We start from the raw sequence: 21,701 nt of genomic DNA on the forward strand, positions 1-21,701 counted from the left end.
AGGAAGAACACATCACGATTTGATATTGAAAGAAAAGCTGTGAGCACTCACATAGACACTGAAGAATATAATGTCCAAAGGTGAAAATAACAAATAATGGGAAGCTAGATGACGAAATTAAGACAAAAATAAGTTTTGAAAAATTGACTATTTCTGCATTAAATGACATTTTGTGGCATAAACAGATCCGAAAAGAAACCAAACTAAAATAATTAGCCCTAAAGCAATAATTTCAATATCATAACATATGGATCGAAGTTCGGAATATGAAATCGCAGTGAAAAGTAAAAGTAAACTTAATGGCAGCAAGAGATGATCTGCAAGGACGGAAGTTATTAGAAGTGAAATGATATTCAAGAGAGATACAATGAATGTTCAAAATTGAATTATTGATTTCATTCAACAAAAGCACTTAAAATTGTATGAGAACACAAAAAGGATAGCTAGATTAATGATTCCTGCCAGAGACATAGCCTACATGAAATAGATACCACTTGAACGAGCAGATTCATTGTTAACTTTTCTATTAATCTTAAGAAGATTATAGTAAATGGATGATGTTACAGGAGGAAACTGAAAAATCTTCCTTGTATTACCAATTTGGGAACAACATAATTTTAACATGGATGTGCAGTATGAAAATTCAGTGAAATAGATCTATTCTGATAACAGTAAATCTATTACTAAATAACCTGCAAATTGCAATTCATGGGAATAGCGTATGTCCTCCGCACAGCACCATCGGCTGACAGATGACAATAATTGAGATATATCGTGGCTATTTAGAGATATTATTGCGGGGGCTGACGGAAATATGCAGACTATTAAATAGGATTCCTAGGACTCGCGTTACGGAATGCGCGCTGGTTCGAGTCCTCATGGGGGAAGAAATTTTCTCCTGAAATTTCGGCCATGTATGGGACCGGTGCCCACCCAGCATTGTGATGCACTTGGGGGGCTACGATAGGTAGTGAAATCCGGTTGCGAATACCAGCTATAACGGCTGGGGGGATCATCGTGTTAAACACACGATACCTCCATTCTGGTTGGATGATCATCTACCTCTGCTTCGGCATGTGGGTGTGAGGCCAGCAGCCGGCTGGTCGGTCTAGGCCCTTCACGGGCTGTATTTTTATTTTAGTTGGTTATTTTACGACGCTTTATCAACAGCTTAGGTTATTTAGCGTCTGAATGAGATGAAGATGATAATGCCGGTGAAATGTGTCCGGGGTCCAACACCGAAAGTTACCCAGCATTTGCTCTATTGGGTTAAGGGAAACCCCTCACGGGCTGTAGCGCCACGGATTAAAATAGGTTTAGTTCATCTGTAACGGTTTAAAAATGGAAATGGAGGTAAAAAGGAACCGTTTTCGTATGTGATAACAGTCTTGTATATGCGATGTCTTTCCGCTAGAGGCGCTTACAGGTAAATTGCAACATTCTAAGATCGTTGTATTGGCAGAGATGACCTGCGACGCCTAATCTCAACTGTATAGATAATTTTTTTTCTGAGGGGGGGGAGTGAAACTTATGATTTCCGAGAATTCGAAAGATACTGTAGAAGGATAGGAATTAGAAAGCTGCAGAGCAGCGCTTAGAACTGGTTTATATTCGACCGGTCGGAGAACAACCGGCGAGGTTGAACATCCGAACGAATATCCGACTTTCAAGCGGATGCTCCTAATGTTTTGCGGGCTAGACAGAACACCAGGCGCACTTCGCCGTACAAGAACTCTGATGATATTTTCTGACTACAGAAATGAAGTAACAATAGAAGAAAACTTACTTTTCCTAATTTAAAAAGAAGTGTTACCTTGAAATAGGCCTATAGCTAATTGATTGGACACTTTTATTTATCTTCATAACTAATATATAAATCAACTAATGGACATCGGTAACAACAAAGAAATAAGCGTAATGCATAGATGAAATCTGAATGTAAACAAATGCTACAATAAAATACATTACAATAATTTACAAAATAGGAGAGCAAATACGTACACATTTACTATTGTAACGTCCATACTTTAAACTCAAAATGCATAGATTATCTATTAAAGAGTATCTGTTAAGGTAGTTTAATATAGCCTATGCCTTTTAATTATTCTACCCATACGTGGATGTAGGCCTATTATTATTTCATTAACAAATCATTTTTAAGGAGATAAAAAGTTATTAACAAAAATGAACACACTCTCAAACTATAATGATTGCAGCTTCCTCATGCATGCTGTTGCTTCTGACGATACCTAACTGCAATACCTGGATTGCTGAATGAATGGATGGATGGATGGATGGATGGTTGGATGGACGGACGCACGAACGAACGAATGAATGGGGAGAGAGGAGGAAATATCAATTGAAAGGTACACGATGATAATCGCGTCCTTGCAACGATTCTTGAAACTCCTGGATCTACCTTTCATGGCCCAGAGCCTCCACCCGAAAAAGACTCGGACATTCATTAAACCGAATACTGGACCACTCCGCAAGACGGAAGAGCTTTGCAAACTGTCTATAGCGCTAGGCGTTCTGTAGCAATATAACATTTCTATTTTTCGTAACCGGTTGTGCATGACTCTAATAGGAATATCAAAGCAATATTGGTACGCAGATGTTACCTCTGTACTCTGGTAAATGAATTTTTTAAGAACTTCTCTCGCGCATATGCGACCTAAGCGAGGAAAGGGTACATCTTCCGGAAAGTTGACACATAATATTCACGCCATATTTTACAGACATAGATACTGGAAGGTAATTTAAGTTAGATTATTCGGTTGAGAAGCTTTTGTCATCCAGTCTGCTCTCAAAAAACCTGAAAGTTACAATTTATAAAACAATTTATATTACCAGTTGTTCTGTATGGTTGTGAAACTTGGATTCTCACTATGAGAGAGGGACAAAGGCTAAGGATATTTGAGTATAAGGTTCTTAGGAAAATATTTGGGGCTAAGAGGGATGAAGTTATAGGAGAATGGAGAAAGTTACACAACGTAGAACTGCACGCATTATATTCTTCATCTGACATAATTAGGAATATTAAATCCAGATGTTTGAGATGTACAGGGCATGTAGCACGTATGGGTGAATCCAGAAATGCATATAGAGTGTTAGTTGGGAGGCCGGAGGGGAAAAGATATTTGGGGAGGCAGAGACGTAGATGGGAGGATAATAAAATGGACTTGAGGAAGGTGGCATATGATGATAGAGACTGGATTAATCTTGCTCAGGATGGGAACCGATGACGGGCTTATGTGAGGGCGGCAATGAACCTCCGGGTTCCTTAAAAGCCATTTGTAAGTACTCACTACTCATTAGTAGTCAGTCCAATGTGTACCTGCGGTTCTGGTACCACGTCTTCACTTGTGTGTCGGTAAGGCTGAGCTTGGCAGCCAACTCCATGCGGTCCTGCACGCTCAGGTACTTCTGCCGCTCGAAGCTCTTCTCCAGAGTTTGCAACTGGTGGTCCGTGAATGCGGTCCGCGCCTTCCTCTGCTTTTTGGTGAGGCTGCTGCTCGGATGCCCGCTTTTACCCCCCGTCGCCCCGTCTTCATCCTTGTGACCTGCAACGAGAGAGCAATATCAGTCTGGAACACTCTGTGAATCTTGTTTATTTGCTGCCCGAGATTCTTTTTTAAGTGTCGCTTTTATTCTGCCCCTGTGAATGGGGCCGTCTGTTTTGACGCTGATTGGATTTACGGAGTGGGAGGGTACGGCGCATGCGCCCCTCTAATATGAGATAGTTTGCCGAGTTTGGGGTCGGGCTGTACTGCAAGAGAAACGAGCGGAAGGGGAAATAAAAAGAAGAAGGAAGAAGTCTGCAGAGTGGTGGAAAACGAAATTTAAAAGCTTTCTTCTTCCTGTCGGGTCAGGTCGGGTCACGTGGTTACAAGACGCTCCCGGGAGTAGGGTTGGGAGGGCGGGGCGTGCTCGACAGTGGCGTTGCGCCGCCAAGGATCGGGGAGGAGACGGCAGCAGAGACGCGAGATGCACCACGTCGGGCGCGGACCAGCGCCGAGCCTCAAACCGCGATCTTCAGATGCGGCACTGCGAGGGGAAGCGGCTAGGAGGCGCACAGGCGGCGGCGCGGGGCGGGCGAGCTAGCCGAACGACGCCGCTGATAACGCGTCCCCGGGGAACTCGCGTTCCATTTGAGTCGCAACTCAAGCGCGGAAAAGAAGATAGCAAAATAGGAAAAGCTTTCTGGTAACCGCCCCGTCCCCGAGGATGGGGCAGCACTTACGGGGACAAGCTCTTCCCAGAGATTTGATTTGCGGGGCCACGTCCCCAGCTCTCTCCTTGTTTCTGTCGACCTTTGTCTCTTTAGATGTCGCCAGCAACCTTCGTTCAGACTCTATGCGGACAAGGGAATAGGCCTACTTATTTACAGTGCTTATAGTTAGGCCTACAAGTCGGAAAACAGTAGGCCTAGGCCTAGTCTTTCTTTTCAACATGGAAGGTTTGCATTTCACGCAATACGATACGAGTAGGCCTATATTTAGTTGACTCTTTAAGCAGATAGACTCCGTCAGAACTGAGTCAGCTATCATTTTCTCATCAAAGGGACCGCATGTCTACCCTGGCACACCTTTCTCCTAGTAGTTCCGCTTTCCCAACTATCATCACTTTCCTACATTATACCGATTCTGAATTTTAAACTGAAACCATTTGCCTTTACTTTCTTACTGTTTCGTAATTTATTACATGAATGCTTTGTCTCACAAGCAAACGTTCTGATGGGGGCAGATAAAAAAGTTAAATTTTTTTGTTCCACCAAAAGAAGTCAAAAGAAGTGCTTATACAAATTTTGGCCACTCGACCGCAATTACGAGGCCGTCCAGAAAGTGATTTTCCCTGGGACCGTTTATAGAAAAAAAGCACAATTGCATAGAAATATTTATTGAAACAGATACAGGAATTGTAGCGGTATTTGTCAACCTATCCCCCACTGGAATTGAGACATTTGTCTTAACATAGGATCAATTTTTATGTCGTAGAAATCAGCCGCCTCAGATCGGAACCGGCGTTTGACTGCGTCTGCACCTCTCTTTGTCGATCCCACGATATGAGAAATTTCTCAATTCCGATGGAAAATATGTTGAAAAATAGCTCAACAATGGACATATACGTCAACATATATGCCTAACTTGGAGTCAGGCCACAAAGAGAAACATTGAAGGAGAGGGGTTCGGTCCGGTACTGTGGATTGATTTCGGCGTAGCTCAGTGGTCAGAGTGCTTGGTACGTAGAACCAAGGACCCGGGTTCGATCCCCGGCGCCGGAGAGAATTTTTCTCCTCAAATATTAAGCTCAACAATTGCTGTGTCCGTTCCAATAAATTTTTCCATGAAATTGTGTTTTTTTTTTCTGTTAGCGGCCCCTGACGAACTTATTTTTTTACGGCCGTCGTAATTGCGGTCGAGTGGCCAAAATTTGTATAAGCACTTCTTTTGACATTATTAACATGGTGGGAAAAAAATTAATTTTTATCTGCCTCCTTCAGAACGTTTGCTCGTCAGTTCAAAACGTGGTGTGATTATAACAAATTAATTGTTAATATTAATAAGACTGTATGTTTAAAATGTGTTACTAGGCCTATGAATATAAATTTTTCATGTCAACTGGGAGATGTATTGACTCAAAGCCTACACAGTACTAAATTTCTTGGCATAATTATGGATAATCTATTGACTTGGAACGAGCATTCTGATTTTATTGCTAAGAAAACTTTGTTCTGCTAATTTTGCTATTTTGTAACTGAGAGATATACTAAACACCAAAATATTGATTTCAATTTACTATTCACTTGCTTATGCATATCTCAGTTATGCCGATTTCTTATGAGGTAACTCTACCAATGATAATAGGATATTTATTGCACAAAAAAGAATTATACGGTCCATTTTTAAATTAAAGAGTTTTGACTCATGCAAACCTTATTTTAAACAATATAAAACGTTAACATTTCCATCCATTTATATTTTACAAATGCCTAATTTTCTTGAAACAGAATGAGAATAAATAACAATAAGAATTTAGATTATCATAATTATAATACACGAAATGCACATCTGTTTACAATAAAAAATCATAGACTTGTGAAATATGAAAAATCGCCTGCCTATACTGGCATTATGTTTTCTAATAAATTATCATTGCAGATACAAACTTTACCTTATATAACATTTAAAGTGAAAGTTAAAGAGATTTTAACTGATCAAAATTTTTATTCAGTGAAAGAATTCTTAAATCACAACTTATGATATATGCAATAATACTCGTACTTGATTATGTTATTTATTTTAAATGTATTTTAATTTGTAGTGTTTTTAAATTTTATTCTCTTTCTTATGTATTAGGCCTATATAATTGACGTGTACATCCATGTAGGCCTATATGGTCATGTATAGAATAAACAATCAGTCAATCGGGTTTTTAATGATGCTGTATCAGATACGCCGTTATCTAATATAAGTAGGATTCATAAAAAGTGAGACCATTCGTCTTACAGTTGGGGAATATCTTGAAAGATAACGAAGCAGATAATCGACCCTAGTGGTATTCGAACCCACGTCCTAATGCAAACTCGGATCAGGAGTCAGGCTTGTTATCCCGTGACTGCGCCGATAGCCCATCTGTCTATTATTCCCCCTTTAAAGGAGAGCACGGACTGAGATTGTTCTCGCACGCAGGCCTCACGGGTGGGCCTATTGTACTACCCGGGATGGATTGGTGTGCATGCTCTAAGGCCTCCCGCGCTACAGTGCGCGCCGCCTCCGAACTCCTCTGCAGCCTACATGATCCTTTTATTTTTCCCCGTAGGCTTCACCTCAGTCCCTCAACCCTGTCCCACGAATTACCATTAAACAAGTGGAGAGCTCACGGTGCGTAGCGCTACCACCAACAACGAATTACCACATATCCACGGGATCAAAGTTCGGAGGCAGCCCGCAGCCGACCCTACATTGCAGAAAGCCAGAAACCCAGGAAAGAAACGGAGATGATGATGAAAGAGGGGAAGTGTAATTATGATGGCGAAATGAATCCGAGGTCCAACGCCCAAAGTTACCCAGCAATTCTGCTTCGATTGGCTGAGGGAAAACCTCACAAGAAACCTCAACTAAACAACGTGTTGCAACTGGGATTTGAACCCGGGTCCGCTCGTTTCACAGTAAGAAGTGCTTAATGTTATCCCACAGCGATGGACCCGGTAGTCCATCAGAATGCTGACTGTTGTTGTTTAGTCAACTGTCCGAAGACAGGTTTGAACCTCTCAAGTAATACCAATAAAGCATCTAGGCCTGGAGATAATGCATGCATCGCCGATTAGCTACATATTACACTAATCAGACGTCAGATGCATACAAACAATAGCGACTATTATATTTATATGATATGTGTCTCAGTGAAACGTAGAGCAGAGTCCGTATAGGTCAGTTTCTGTCAGATGCCTTTCCAATTCACTGTGAACTAAAGCAAGGAGATGCACTATCACCTTTACTTCTTAACTTTGCTCTAGAGTATGCCATTAGGAAAGCCTAGGATAACAGAGAGGGTTTGGAATTGAACGGGTTACATCAGCTGCTGTCTATGCGGATGACATGAATATGTTAGGAGAAAATTCACAAACGATTAGGGAAAATACGGGAATTTTACTTGAAGCAAGTAAAGAGATAGTTTTGGAAGTAAATCCCGAAAAGACAAAGTATATGATTATGTCTCGTGATCAGAATATTGTACGAAATGGAAATATAAAAATTGGAAATTTATTCTTTGAAGAGGGAAAAATTCAAATAACTGGGAGCAACAGTAACAAATATAGATGATACTCGGGAGGAAATTAAATACAGAGTAAATATTGGAAGTGCCTGTTATTACTCGGTTGAGAAGCTTTTATCATCCAGACTGCTGTCAAAAAATCTGAAAGTTAGAATTTGTAAAACAGTTATATTACCGGTTGTTCTTTATGGCTGTGAAACTTGAACTCTCACTTTGAGAGAGAAACATGGGTTAAGGGTGTCTGAGAATAAGGTACTTAGGAAAATATTTGGGGCTAAGAGGAATGAAGTTACAGGAGAATGGAGAAAGTTACACAACACAAAACTGCACGCATTGTATTCTTCATCTGACATAATTAGGAACATTAAATCCAGACGTTTGAGATGGGCAGGGCATGTAGCACGTATGGGTGAATCCAGAAATGCATATAGAGTATTAGTTGTTGGGAGACCGAAGGGAAAAAGACCTTTGGGGAGGCCGAGACGTAGATGGGAAGATAATATTAAAATAGTTTTGAGAGAGGTGGGATATGATGATAGAGACTGGATTAATTTTGCTCAGGATAGGGACCAATGGCGGGCTTATTTGAGGGCGGCAATGAACTTCCGTGTTCCTTAAAAGCAGTAAGTAAGTAAGTAAGTAAGTAAGTAAGTAAGTAAGTAAGTAAGTATACTTATATGAATTAATATTATCATTAGTTTACTTGAACGAGCACGAACTAGGCTAGACTCACCTCCATCACTTGAGGTGCATGTGTTCTGAATATGTGTGTCTTATAGAAGTCTCCCCATAACTATAGAATACGACTTCAGCTAGGCTTTGAGCTGTTAATTCAACTGTAGCAGACAGTGTATTAAAAGAAAAAGATTTTATTTCATATCGAAATGTCAGCAGTACTTCGGAAGATCTTTGCTTGTGACACGACCCTCGGTCGGTAAACTTTCTTCCCATATAAACAGCACGGTCTCTTCCTTTTTATCGGAGTTTGCTGCAAGCTTCTTTTTACTGTTCGTAATGTTGGTACTACTGGTAATAGAATTCTCTTTAGATTCCGGCCAAAGTCCCTCCGCGTCCGACAATTTTGTGCCCTCCTCAACTCCCTTTAACTTCCCTCTTTTATCGAGCTTTTCTTCTTTGTCCGAGGTTTGGAATCCACACCGGGTCTTACTCAGTCCTCTCCTTTCATCTCCATAGTTTGACGACAATGCTCCAAGTAGAACGATAAATATTCATGCAGGAAAGGACTAGTTATTTGCCAATGTAGCTGACCTAACAATAAATAGTGTAGGTCTAATTCTTCCTCTCTGTTAATGTTTAAGAGGAAAATACATTAAAGACGCAACTTCTTCGAACTTCAATCAATTTGAAGGAAATAGATGTACATTTACTACTTATCATAAAATTCAGCTGCTCGTTCGAATCAGTCCCTTTTTTCTACTAGGTCACAATTTTAGTATTGAAAATACGTAGCCTGCCTCCTTAAATTGTTCAGGTATTTCAAGATATAGGCCTTATATTTTAATTTTTCCCTCTGATTCAAGCTAAGGAGTTTCCTGCTACAAATTCAACAGATCTGATTTCGATATCTGGCAAGGAATTAGAATTTTATTTTCCTTCCAACTGAACTAATCTTATATCCCTTTTGTTATATTAGTCTTGTGTTTTCTTAAGCTATTACCTTCAGCTATTTCTGCTGTAATATTAAGGATTTGCACTAATTGTGGACGTATATCATCATCTATATTCTTCTAGTAAAGGGAACCGAACGAGCTAGGACCCAGTTCTAGGAGATAGTTTATTATTATTATTATTATTATTATTATTATTATTATTATTATTATTATTATTATTATTATACTTCATTGTACATGTCATGGCATTAAGAGAACGTGTACATCTACTTGTTAAATTAAAAAATTGTAGGTTTCTTTTATTTCATTGTACCTTTTTTTTTCTCAGTAGCCCTAAGCTTAGACGTAGCAGTGAAAATTCGAACTGTTATAGCTCTGATCACATGTAGGCCCTAACACTGATCAGCTTAATGTACTTTCAAGACCATGTTTATCAATTTCACTATGCAGACATCTGGGGATTGCAAAAGAAGTCACTTTATAGCCAGCGAATAGGGATTATATAGAATTTTCTGTTTTGTTTCTCTGTGCGCCGGCGTTTAGTTCCACTTTCAAGCGCTAGAGGTTAATGTAATCGAGCACACGATAAGATAATAATTGAATATAGGAGTTGAGACACAGGATGCAAACATCGCCTACTTTATTGCATAATCCAGTAACGCTTTGCTTCAAATAAATTCAAGTTAACAGCTGCTCCTTATTTCTCAGTGATAAACTAGTTGTAATAATATTTTTTTGTGTGTTTTATATGTAATAAATTATATTATAAAATAATATAATACATTATAAAATTACATATCAAATTCGTTTAATATTTGCATGCAATATAATATAGGTATATGGTTTTACTTCTCAAAGGAGTTTTGTTTTTCCATTTTCAGCGCTAACAAATCATTACATATTTTAATTGTTGATGGGGTCAACGTCTCAATTCTCATTAAAAAGAAACACTAGAGTCCAGACATTACAGATAATGACGGATTTATTATTTCATCGGTCCAATTTATTTTATTCGAGTACATAATGTACCTAGATGTATTAATTGTATGTCTGTTATATTCCGCTGTATCGACTGCTAACTGGTGTGATGTCAGCGCCAACTCTAGAGAAAAAGCAGAATCTCACGCTCAAGCTGGTTTGAAGGTCATTGAAATCAGTCCTGTTACATCAAAGGTACTGACGCGAAGTGTCCATACTTGTAATTCCTTATACGCTGTTATAACCCTGATGGAATTGCATGGCGTAATAGCTTGCAGCAGTACTTTCATCTAGCTATTGTAACCAAAAAATTCATTTTCGACAGTGGAGATCCTGGTGGTTGTTCTCTTTTATAGGTTACCATTTCATACCATGGGAATGATCAATCTGATGTATACGTGATCAGGGGTTATAGTCATCACCGGTCGTAAATCGAAATTAGTGAAATTTAATGGCAATACTCCATATTACTGTACGAGAAATGAGTCGAGAGTAGAGTGCAATTCGTAACGTACGCTGATGAGCCTATGAAAACACATACTAGTAATCTATCTCTGTTTAACAAATTGATAATTCTGTAGCTATAAATCCGTACAAAATATTTACTTCACTGACAACCTACTTTATGCTACCATAATAACTTACTTCCACACTATTAGCCTAATAATGTTAAATTTTCGAGGTTAATTATTCGTATTTCTTTAACGACGCTTTTGATATACAGTATGACTATTAAACATTTGTAAGATACAATAAGCCGTGTCTCAAAGCTCAAGTTCATACTACATACTAGCGACTAGCAACTAGATGACTTGTAAACTACACACTAAAGAGCTTTGGATATGTAGGCCTATGCTTGAAACAAAGCCTTCTTGATAAAGACTATTTTTCTAGAAACTATGACATCACGGTACAGCACTGCATTTAGAAGGCAGTGTCCTCATGCATACATACATACATAGACTACATACATACATACATACATACATACATACATACATACATACATACATACATACATACATACACACATACATACAGTTGGCCTGATTGGCGCAGTTGGAATACCGCTGGCCTTCTATGCCCGAAGTTGCGGGTTCGATCCCAGACCAGGTCGATGGCATTTAAGTGTGCTTTAATGCAACAGGCTCATCGTCAGTTATGAGCATCTTTAAATAAAACATAGGCCTATATACATACATACATGTTCTACCCAAGGACAGGTCTTTCACTGCAAACCCAGCATTCTCCAATCGTTCCTATTTTCTGCCTTCTTCTTAGTCAACGCATATAATCCATAGCCTATATCTTAATTTCGTCTATCATCTGGTATCTTCTTCTGCTCCGAACTCTTCTCCCATTCACCATTCCTTCCAGTGCATCCTTCAGTACGCAGTTTCTTCTCAGCCAGTGGCCCAAGCAATTCCTTTTTCTCTTCCTGATCAGTTTCAGCATTATTCTTTCTTCACTCACTCTTTCCAACACAACTTCATTTCTTATTCTGTCTGTCCATTTCACACGCTCCAGTCTTCTCCATATCCACATTTCAAATGCTTCTAGTCGTTTCTCTTCACTTCTTCATAAGTGGAGAAGATAATAGTTTAATGTATTACAATAATGTTTAAAACAATGCAAAGAAGGTATTAACAATGTCAATGTTCAAAGTAAACGTGTTACTCTACATTGTATTTACATTACTGTATTCCACTTCCAAAGCATCTTCAGATTTCATAATCCCAATTGCTGATGAGGTATCCATGTTTGTTTAGTGAACAAGTCATCAATCAAGCAAGCATTTTCGTTTACTAGCTACTACGGACTTGTATGCTATGCGCTATGTAAGAGTAGCTTTGGATCATGACTTCTGACGTCACATCCGGCTTCTTAGACAACTATCTAGTTCACATTAGCTGAAAATGTAGCTTTGAGACACGGCCTAAGTAAAGAGTAACTGTAAAAAATAATAGCAGAAAGAATAAAGCAGAGACCACCTATCACATTTTAGTCCTAATATATGTGAAGTTTATTCAGGACTCATAATATTGAACCGTAGCTTTATCCTGACGCATAAATAATGTATTTACAACAGTTGAGTTGAAATGAATATGTATATATTTTACTTCCTTCATTCGTTCTATGTTAAAACATTTGAGACATCGATGACCAGTTATTTTCAACTTGATGTTCATTTAAGAATTACAAGACATAAAATGTAAAGGAGAACAGAGATCGACTAGTGTCAGACTTCATTTAGATTGACTAAATATTCCGCTCTTTTCCAGTACAACTCAAAAGTCATTATAAGCCTATTGCATTGATATTTATTAATCGGATTATCTTTAAGCATATTCCGTCCCTCATTCTTACCTGCTCACAATTCGACTTGTTCCTCTGAGATATGTGGCGAACAAAGTGGAATAACTTTCCTCAAGTGTACCTACTTCTCTTTGTACCTACCTCGTTCATTTAAATATTCTTTCATCATCGCCATATCTTGTTTTCGTCGCTTCTGACTATCTTCGTAGTTTAAAAGAACGTTGAATGCATATTTGTTATTGAAATAGCTATGTTAAATGGAGTTTATTATAATGTATTGAAATTCGTTGAAATCATTAAGAGGAAAACTACTCAATATAATCATTGAAATAGGTATAAGTGGCGTGTTTATTTCTATCAGTTAAGTTGGGTACATCATCATCATCAGCCATACCTACAAGTTATAGTCCCAGAAGGACTGTTACGGTCCACAAACGTTTTCAGTCCATCTCTTCATTGGACGTTCAGTTGACTTCTGCCTCTAGGTTGGTACTACAGGTTTGCACGAGGAATTCTAGTCCTAGACATACGCCTCACATGTTGATGCCAGTTATCTTGATAGTGATATATGTCTGCTAGTACAGAGTTCATTTCAAGTTCCTTTAAGATGTTTTCATTTCTTTTATGGTCCCACTTAGTATAGCCAGCTGTTCGGCGCATGAATCTTATTTCACTAGCAGTGATTATACTTTCGTCACATTTCCTTAGAATCCATGTTTCACTTCCATAGCGCAGGACTGGTAGTACTAAGGTTTTATACAGGCGAGTGTGGGTATGTCGCTGAAATAGATATGGTTTCATGATTCTATTTATGATGCCCATTGATTTATTATACTGTAAAATTTTGTTATCAATGTCTAAATCTGCTAAGAAAGATCATTTGTAGCCAAGATATTTAAATTCTTTAACTCTTTCCAAAATACTTCCATTAAAATAAATCTTGCTAGGAACGGGCTCTTTGCCACAAAAGGCCATAATTTTAGATTTGTCGGTAGAAATTTCCATAGAGTATTTATCTGCTATGAGTTTCAAATTGTAGACCTATATGGACCTTTGTAAATCGTCCTCTGAACAGGCTAGCAAAGCTAAATCATCTGCAAATAACAATACGTCCAAATTCAAATTGCGGTTTATTGGTATGTGACCATGCCTTGTTTTCCTAAATTCACGTATCATGGCATTCATATGCATGTTAAATAGAAGGGAGGACATTGGGCAGCCTTGTCGGACATCAGAAGAAACCATCTTCTAGGCTGACAATTTACCTGCAATTTTAATTGAGATCGAAGTATCTTTATATATATTATATATAATCTGAACAATTCGTTGTGGGATGCAGTCCTCTACTAATATATTCATGAGTGGGTATATATCATTTTAATTACACTTTTATAGTCTATTTTCATGTGGGACATCCTGTCCCCGAATTAAAGAATGGGACGGGTATATGAATGCAAGTATAATTGAAGAGATCAACACTTTAATGCTTGAAAGCGCGATTACCAATAGATGGAACGCAAGCGATGAGCAGTTTTAGGATTGGAGAAACTACGAGGCGCATCCAGAAAGTAAGTTTCCCGATTTTTTCCCTTTGAAAGTAAACGTAATTAGCCGTGTCAATTGCGCATGCGTAACATATCTATGACGTATCAATCATATGCCAGCCGGACAGGTCCCGCCTGGTGCCAGTAGCTTGGCAGCAGTGGTCCGAAATGGAAGCTCTTATTCTTTCTCCCGCCGCCTGCGAGGTTCGGTCGGTAATAAAGTTCTTTAATGCACAAAGCATTGCGCCAATTGAAATTCATCAGCAGCTCTGTCAGGTCTATGGGCCGAACATCATGAGTAAGCAGATGGTGCGTCGCTGGTGTAGGCAGTTTTCCGAAGGTCGTCAAAGTGTCCATGATGAAGACCGCAGTGGGCGACCGGTTGAGCTGATGCGGCAGTGCATCATGGAGAACCATCGCTTCACGATTACGGAGCTGAGCAGCCATTTTCTGCAGATATCGCGATCCTTGTTGCATGAGATTGTCACTAAGCACCTGCTGTTCAAAAAAGTGTGTGCCAGGTGGGTGCCGAAAAACTTGACACCCGAACACAAAATGCAACGTTTAGGAGCAGCACTGACATTTCTGCAACGGTATCACGATGACGGCGACGAGTTCCTCGACAGGATCGTCACGGGCGATGAGACTTGGATTTCGCACTTCACCCCGGAAACCAAGCTGCAGTCAATGCATTGGCGGCATAGTGAATCTCCTGTCAGGACAAAATTCAAACAGACGCTGTCGGTACAGAAAGTGATGTGCACGGTGTTCTGGGACAGGAAGGGCATTCTGCTCATTGACTTCCTTCCAAGAGGTGAAACAGTGAACGCTGACCGTTACTGTGAAACACTGCGAAAATTGCGACGTGCCATTCAAAACAAGAGGCGTGGAATGCTTACTGCAGGTGTTGTGCTCCTCCATGACAATGCTCGTCCATATACGGCTCGGCGCACAGCAGCTATTTTGACAGAATTTGGCTGGGAGTTGTTTGATCATTCACTCTACAGTCCTGATCTTGCTCCCAGCGATTTTCACATTTTCTTGCACCTCAAGAAATTCCTATCCTCCGGTGAGCGTTTTGGCAACGACGACGAGCTGAAGACGTCTGTCACACGCTGGATTATATTCTAGTTACCTTGACACGCTGGTTCCATTCACAGGCGGCAGAATTCTACGACAGAGGGATACAAAAGTTGATCCCACGATACAAGTGTCTCAATTCTGATGGTGGCTATGTTGAAAAATAGCTGAAACATTGCTGTACCTGTTGCCAATAAATGTTTTCCTGAAAGTGTGTGTTCTTTTTTTTTTTAATAGGAAACTTACTTTCTGGATGCGCCTCGTATTATTAGCCTAACAGATAGAAGGTGTATTGTTCGATCACCTTTTGCAGTTTTCTACCATGAGACATTTCTACGTTAGAGCGGAAACTGTAATATAAAGCGTATATTTATGTACTTAAGATACCAGTATTAACTATATTTCATCAATAAATCTGAAAACTTATGCCAACTACAGGCCAGATGTAGGCCTACGTTCCAAAAATATAAATAGTGCATGAAGTTAATTAACTTAGGCCTTTTCTGTTTAACATTTAAATAGACGAGGTACAGAATATAGCCACGTTTATGAATAGGGCCTGAAGACCTTATACAAAATTCTTCCTATAAAGTGACAATTTTTTAGATAGTCTACATCAGCGGTCGGCAAATCGCGCGGCTTGCGGCAATTACGTCATATCTCTATAGGAGCAGGTACTGAATCTCCCTATGTATTACGGGTTACATTGCCTGTGCTGTAATCTTATAATATGACGTTATGCCGACCCCTGGTCTACATTAACAGCGTACCTATAAACTTCAAATTAGGAACGCTTCTTCTTCTTCTTCTTCTTCTTCTTCTTCTTCTCCTTTTTCTTCTTCTTCTTCTTCTTCTTCTTCTGCTCTTGTAAGATTATCAACTTTTGTTGATTAGATAGCAGTCTCTCTATCTTTTCTATCCATTCCAGGACATATTTTCCCTGCAAAGGGACATTACCTTTCTATTCAGTGTCTAGGATATACCCTAGATCAGCCGCGGCGAAAATGCGACTCACGAGCACATTGTGGCTCGCAGTGCATTTCCCTTGCTTCCTACCTACAACCCCCACCCTCTCACTCACTGGAGTCAAACTCCGTTCCATGTATATTTGTCTCTGACCTGCGTGTGGCGTATCGTCGCAATGTCTCTTTCGAAACCATGTACCTCTATAAAAACGAAAGTTTCAAGTAGGATGGGAGGATGCATTTTTTGCTGACAATATGATGAGAATATTAAATGTATGATTTATTCACAAGTATTACTAGGAAAACGGTTGTATAACATAAAACGGCATTATAAGTTACTACATGTTACTGATGAAACATTAAAAGGTTAAGTGTTGTTGTTGTTATTATTATTATTATTATTATTATTATTATTATTATCATTATTATTATTATTATTATCATCATCATCATCCTCGCTGTACGTCGATCCTTTTTCAGCAGATGTACGAATAATGCGGTTAGATCTTCAATTTAAATTCACATATTTATAATGTGATGTTAAATGAAAGCTAGATGTAAGGACTTGACAAATGTTGAACTTTTCAAATCTTTGGCAAAAAAATAAATATTTGAAGCTTCGTTCTTTCGCTTGCTCTGTTCAAGCCATGTTCGCTACAACTTACGTTTGTGAAAAATTATTTTAAACAATGAAAATAGTAAAAACCAAATTTAGATCACGACTGACAAATACCTTCGTGACCAACTACGACTGGCAGTAAGTGAGCTAATTCCTGATTTTGAAACTGTCGCAGAGACATTCTGAAGACAATTAATTTTAGGTTGTGATAATGTGTCCTATGTTTTTTTGTTCATTTCTTTCTTCGTTACACATACTAAACATTAGTTTGTAACCTTGTACTGTATATAATTTTATTTAAGTGCTTGACGTAAGGAAAATTAAAAACCGTTAATGTCAGAGAGTTGCTTCAATTCCCCTTCGGGTGTCCGCCTCCCTCCATAAGTGCTATGCACGTTGCAGCTTACACAGTGGCTCGGCGCACAATAGCTTTTCGCCACCGCTGCCCTAGATCATATATACCCAGATTGCTCGGCCTTATAGGCTATGACGGTAACAACTTTTGTCAGGTTCACTATGCTTCCATCTAGTTGTTGCATAAGGAGTCACGTCATAACTCCCACTTGAATTGCATTAGCGACTGTACTATCATCTCGTGTTCGTTTACGGCGGACGGGTGGCGATCCTGGCGGTTGTTCTCTTCAAAGTGCTACCGATTTTAACATAGGATTGAGCAATCTGTTATATATGTGATTTGGGGATATACTTACATTTGTCAATTGCAATTAATTGTGTCACAATAAGATGCAATTTATGCCTTATTTGTAGTTTAGCTAGTTTCATCTTCATCGTGCAAATTCAAAACTACTGATAAGATAAGATATGCGTCTGAGTAATACAAAGAGAACGTTTTCATGAGATTGGATCTTTTACTCGCATTACATTATTTTTCATAGGCCTATCTTGATTCTATGTAATTTTCTACTAGACTATACTTTATGTAATTTCTAAGATACCGTACTTTCTTTTGTGTTGTTTTGTATTCAGTTTTGTATTTCACGCTCTTATTACGTTTTTTTTTTAAACTAGCAACTTGCGTTGACATTCGGTCCATAGAATTGTGGCCTACAAGGAATTCTTTTTCCTGTATAATATGAATTCCCTATAGTTTTTAACAACAGTTCTTGCATTCATTCTTGAACACACATAGACCTATTCTCATTTTGCTTTTGTTTATCATGTAGGCCTGGTTTATGTAAACATCATATTACTCTCATTGTTCATCTCTTATTTGTAGTCTATAAGTCACTATACAAAACCTATTTTCCGTTTATTTTTATTTCCATTTCTTCTTAATATGTTAGGACCAGTTTCTATATTATGTATATGTGAGTAAGGGCGAGGACAATCTCAGTCCGTGCCTCTCCCAAAGGGGAACTAATAGAAAGACCTATAAAGGCTTTGTAAATTTTAATTTCTAGTTCCTGAAACATTGATCCTCCATTAAATGTCCATTAAATATCCAGATATTCTAATTGCAAAAAACAAGTTTAGAAATATAAATAAATATCTTGTTTTTGTGAAATGGAATGGAATGGAATTTCGGAAGGTGGTTACTACCCCCAGCACTGCGACCTTTCACGATCTATTGCGCTAACTCTCAAGCTAGGCGCATTCCAAACCCACACAAGCTGACTACACTAAGGGTTCGCTGTGTACCCAGGTTTCGAGCAGGCAAACCCTTCGTCTCCAGGCCACCCCATACGTGCATCCAGCCGGCGTTCGAGGAATGCTATGGAATAATTTATTTTACTTGGTTATTTAACGACGCTGTATCAACTACGATGTTATTTAGCGTCAAGTAGGTTATTTTAGTAGGCTATTTTACGACGCTTTATCAACATCTAAGGTTATGTAGCGTCTGAATGAGATGAAGGTGATAATCCCGGTGAAATGAGTCCGGGGTCCAACACCGAAAGTTACCCAGCATTTGCTCATACTGGGTTGAGGGAAAACCCCGGAAAAAACCTCAACCAGGTAACTTGCCCCAACAGGGAATCCAACCCGGGCCACCTGGTTTCGCGGCCAGACGCGCTGACCGTTACTCCACAGGTGTGGGCTTTAGCGTCAATGGGATTGATGTTAGCGAGATGGTATTTGGTAAGATGAGGCCGAGGATTCGCCTTAGATTACCTAACACTTACCTTAGGTTGGGGAAAACCTCGGAAAAACCCAACCAGATAATCAGCCCAAGCGGGAATCGAACCCGCACCCGAACGCAACTCCGGATCGGCTGGCAAGCGCCTTAGCCGACAGAGCTACCCCGGTGGCTGCTTTGGAATGATGACGAAATGGAAAAATGTTGACGGAATGATATAGATGCCTAATATGGGGAACGAGAGAACCCCGAGAAAAACTCCAACTTTGTCCGCCTAAAGTGTCACTATTGATAAAAAAAGTTCCAGGCCAAACCGGGACTCGAACCCAGGCCTGCGTAACAGGCTAAAGGTCTCATCATACAGCCACCGCAGGGTTGTTAAATACATAATAGCTTTTCTTGTAAATCCTCTCTCAGATTTCCCGCAAACAAAAATTTTGAAGGATTAGGTCGGGAAAATTCGGTTGCCATAATACAAAATTCTTAATTCTATTTTCACAATAATGTTTAAATATGAATTATAAACACAACCTATACGCACTTGAAGATCAGCGGAGTTGAATGGCCTGATGATACGAATTGCGCAGACACATGCTTGAACGGAAGTGCAGTTCAGTGACGTCTCAAAATGGGTTACAAATAAAGACTAAAGACTCTCTTCCCCTAATTTCCGAGCTTTGCGGCCAGCATTTTTGTGAGTGGAGCTAGAATTTCCAGTGACGCAAATTTTGGCCTCAGGGAAACGAAAAGAAAAGAACTGTATTGCCCTTTATATAGAATACTTGCATAGCTTGTTGGAAATGACAGTGCATTTCTTCCGACTTAGAAATAAAAATAATTAAAAACTAATTCCAGGAAGTCAATACAATCTGGAAAATATTGATATTCTAATAGGAAATAAGATGTGCATATTGTCTATTTTGCATATTTCAAGATTAAAATGACTATTTCGCTTCCAAGTTCAAAAAATAATCGACATAGTTCTTGAACATTAATGTAAGACTTACATGCTTAGAAATTGCAAAATTGTAGCCGCTGGCGAAAAAGCTTTTGTAAATTTTAAAGCTTTTTGTTTGTTTATTTCTTTTAAGTAACGAATGCCATAGAGAACGCTTTACTGATCAATACAAGACCTCGCAAAATGTGAGCGCTGTAATTTTCCGAAGAGCACTCACGAGGAGGCGAGCGATATAAAACATGTGTAAAGAAACCTTCATAGGACATGCGAGGTGCTCAGAGCTACTCATTGCGATCATCTGAATACAGTATTTTACTTAACTCATATGCCCTCCATAGATTGGACAGAAATTCTTACAGATCTACTTTTTTCTTCCTTTAGTTTCCGGACCGATTTCTGAAATATGTCCCAAATTGTTTAATATTTTAATACAAGAAGTTCGGCCTTCTATCAGTCTTTGGAAGGAAGTATAGAATCTCGTGTTACCGACACATTTATTCTTAGAATTCTGACAAAACAAGACCATGAATCTCCGATGGAATATCGCTTGCGGAATCGTTTAATTTGTTTGCAAATATACTGTATATCTTCAGCTGGAGCAGAGTTGTTGGGATTTTCTAATAGATTCAACTTTTGAACCATCTCAAAATTAAAAGAATGTGGCGTGAAATCAAAACTCCTAGGTAATTCTATGCTGACGAGTATATCTGATGTTCTTCCTCAAAACCAACTTTCCTTGAATCTGTTTAATTGAAAGCATCTACCGCGACATTTACTGTGTTAACAGCGAATTCATATTTTTGCAATCATACTTTAGTATGATAGCCACAATATGTATGAAGAATTTTGGAATAGTCACAGAGTAGAGAAGAGACAATAGCGCGTCCGTAATCGTCAACAGTCCACACACTAACTTCAGAGAGGTCACCGGCATAGCTGAGACGGAATACGCGTTTGCCTGCTAATGAGGAGCTCTTCTCGGGCATGAGTTCGATGCCCTCTTGGGCAGTAGCTAGTTTTATTTTTTCCGAATTTTTCTCCAAATGTAAGGCGAATATCAGGTATTCCTATGCCGAATACTCGACCTGATCTCGCCGAATACCATCTCTTTATCACAAATTCCATTTAGTAGGCCTGTTAGTATTTGATACAGCTTTTTTTAAATAACTTTCAAAGATTTTAGGAATTTTAGGAGTTATTCATGATGCTTTTTCAGATATTTTTAGATCAACAGTAAAAATTCGTGGTTATTAACATCACTATATAACTTAAGTGAAATTGAGCTTCAACATTGAAGATAACGTTAAAATCAACATATTGATAGATTTAATTGGCAAACACTGAATCGTTTATTTTCTAACTGAATTCTGAAGAGATGCATATGATACATGCATTGTAGACGTACTGTTACAGTAGAGCGTCTCGTTTAATAATAATAATAATAATAATAATAATAATAATAATAATAATAATAATAATAATAATAATTTATTTAATCTGGCAGAGCAAAGGCCAGTAGGCCTTCTCTTCCGCCCAGCCAGACTCTAATTCTAATTTAATACAATTACTTACATAGTTATTACATTAATATCTAGACCATAAAACAACATGAAAGTAAATAATGAAAGTTGGATAAGTAATGTTAGTGTGACAATAATAAACATTGGTAAGAAATAGTTATAATAAGAATAATAATAATAATAATAATAATAATGAGATAATTTAGATATTTA

The 21,701-nt window shown here is 38.7% G+C and overlaps 1 protein-coding gene across 1 annotated transcript in view; it reads right to left on the reverse strand.

Annotated features, from left to right (window-relative positions):
* Window positions 1-21,701, reverse strand: part of LOC138696191 (homeobox protein B-H1-like) — a 189,205-nt gene that overhangs the window by 39,644 nt on the left and 127,860 nt on the right. Inside the window, exon 2 of the mRNA XM_069820817.1 lies at window positions 3,338-3,563. Within this exon, the coding sequence (XP_069676918.1) occupies window positions 3,338-3,563 (226 nt within the window). The remainder of the gene's footprint in view (window positions 1-3,337; window positions 3,564-21,701) is intronic.

This window comes from Periplaneta americana, chromosome 3 (genome assembly GCF_040183065.1).
Source record: "Periplaneta americana isolate PAMFEO1 chromosome 3, P.americana_PAMFEO1_priV1, whole genome shotgun sequence".
NCBI classification, from domain to species: Eukaryota; Metazoa; Arthropoda; class Insecta; order Blattodea; family Blattidae; genus Periplaneta; species Periplaneta americana.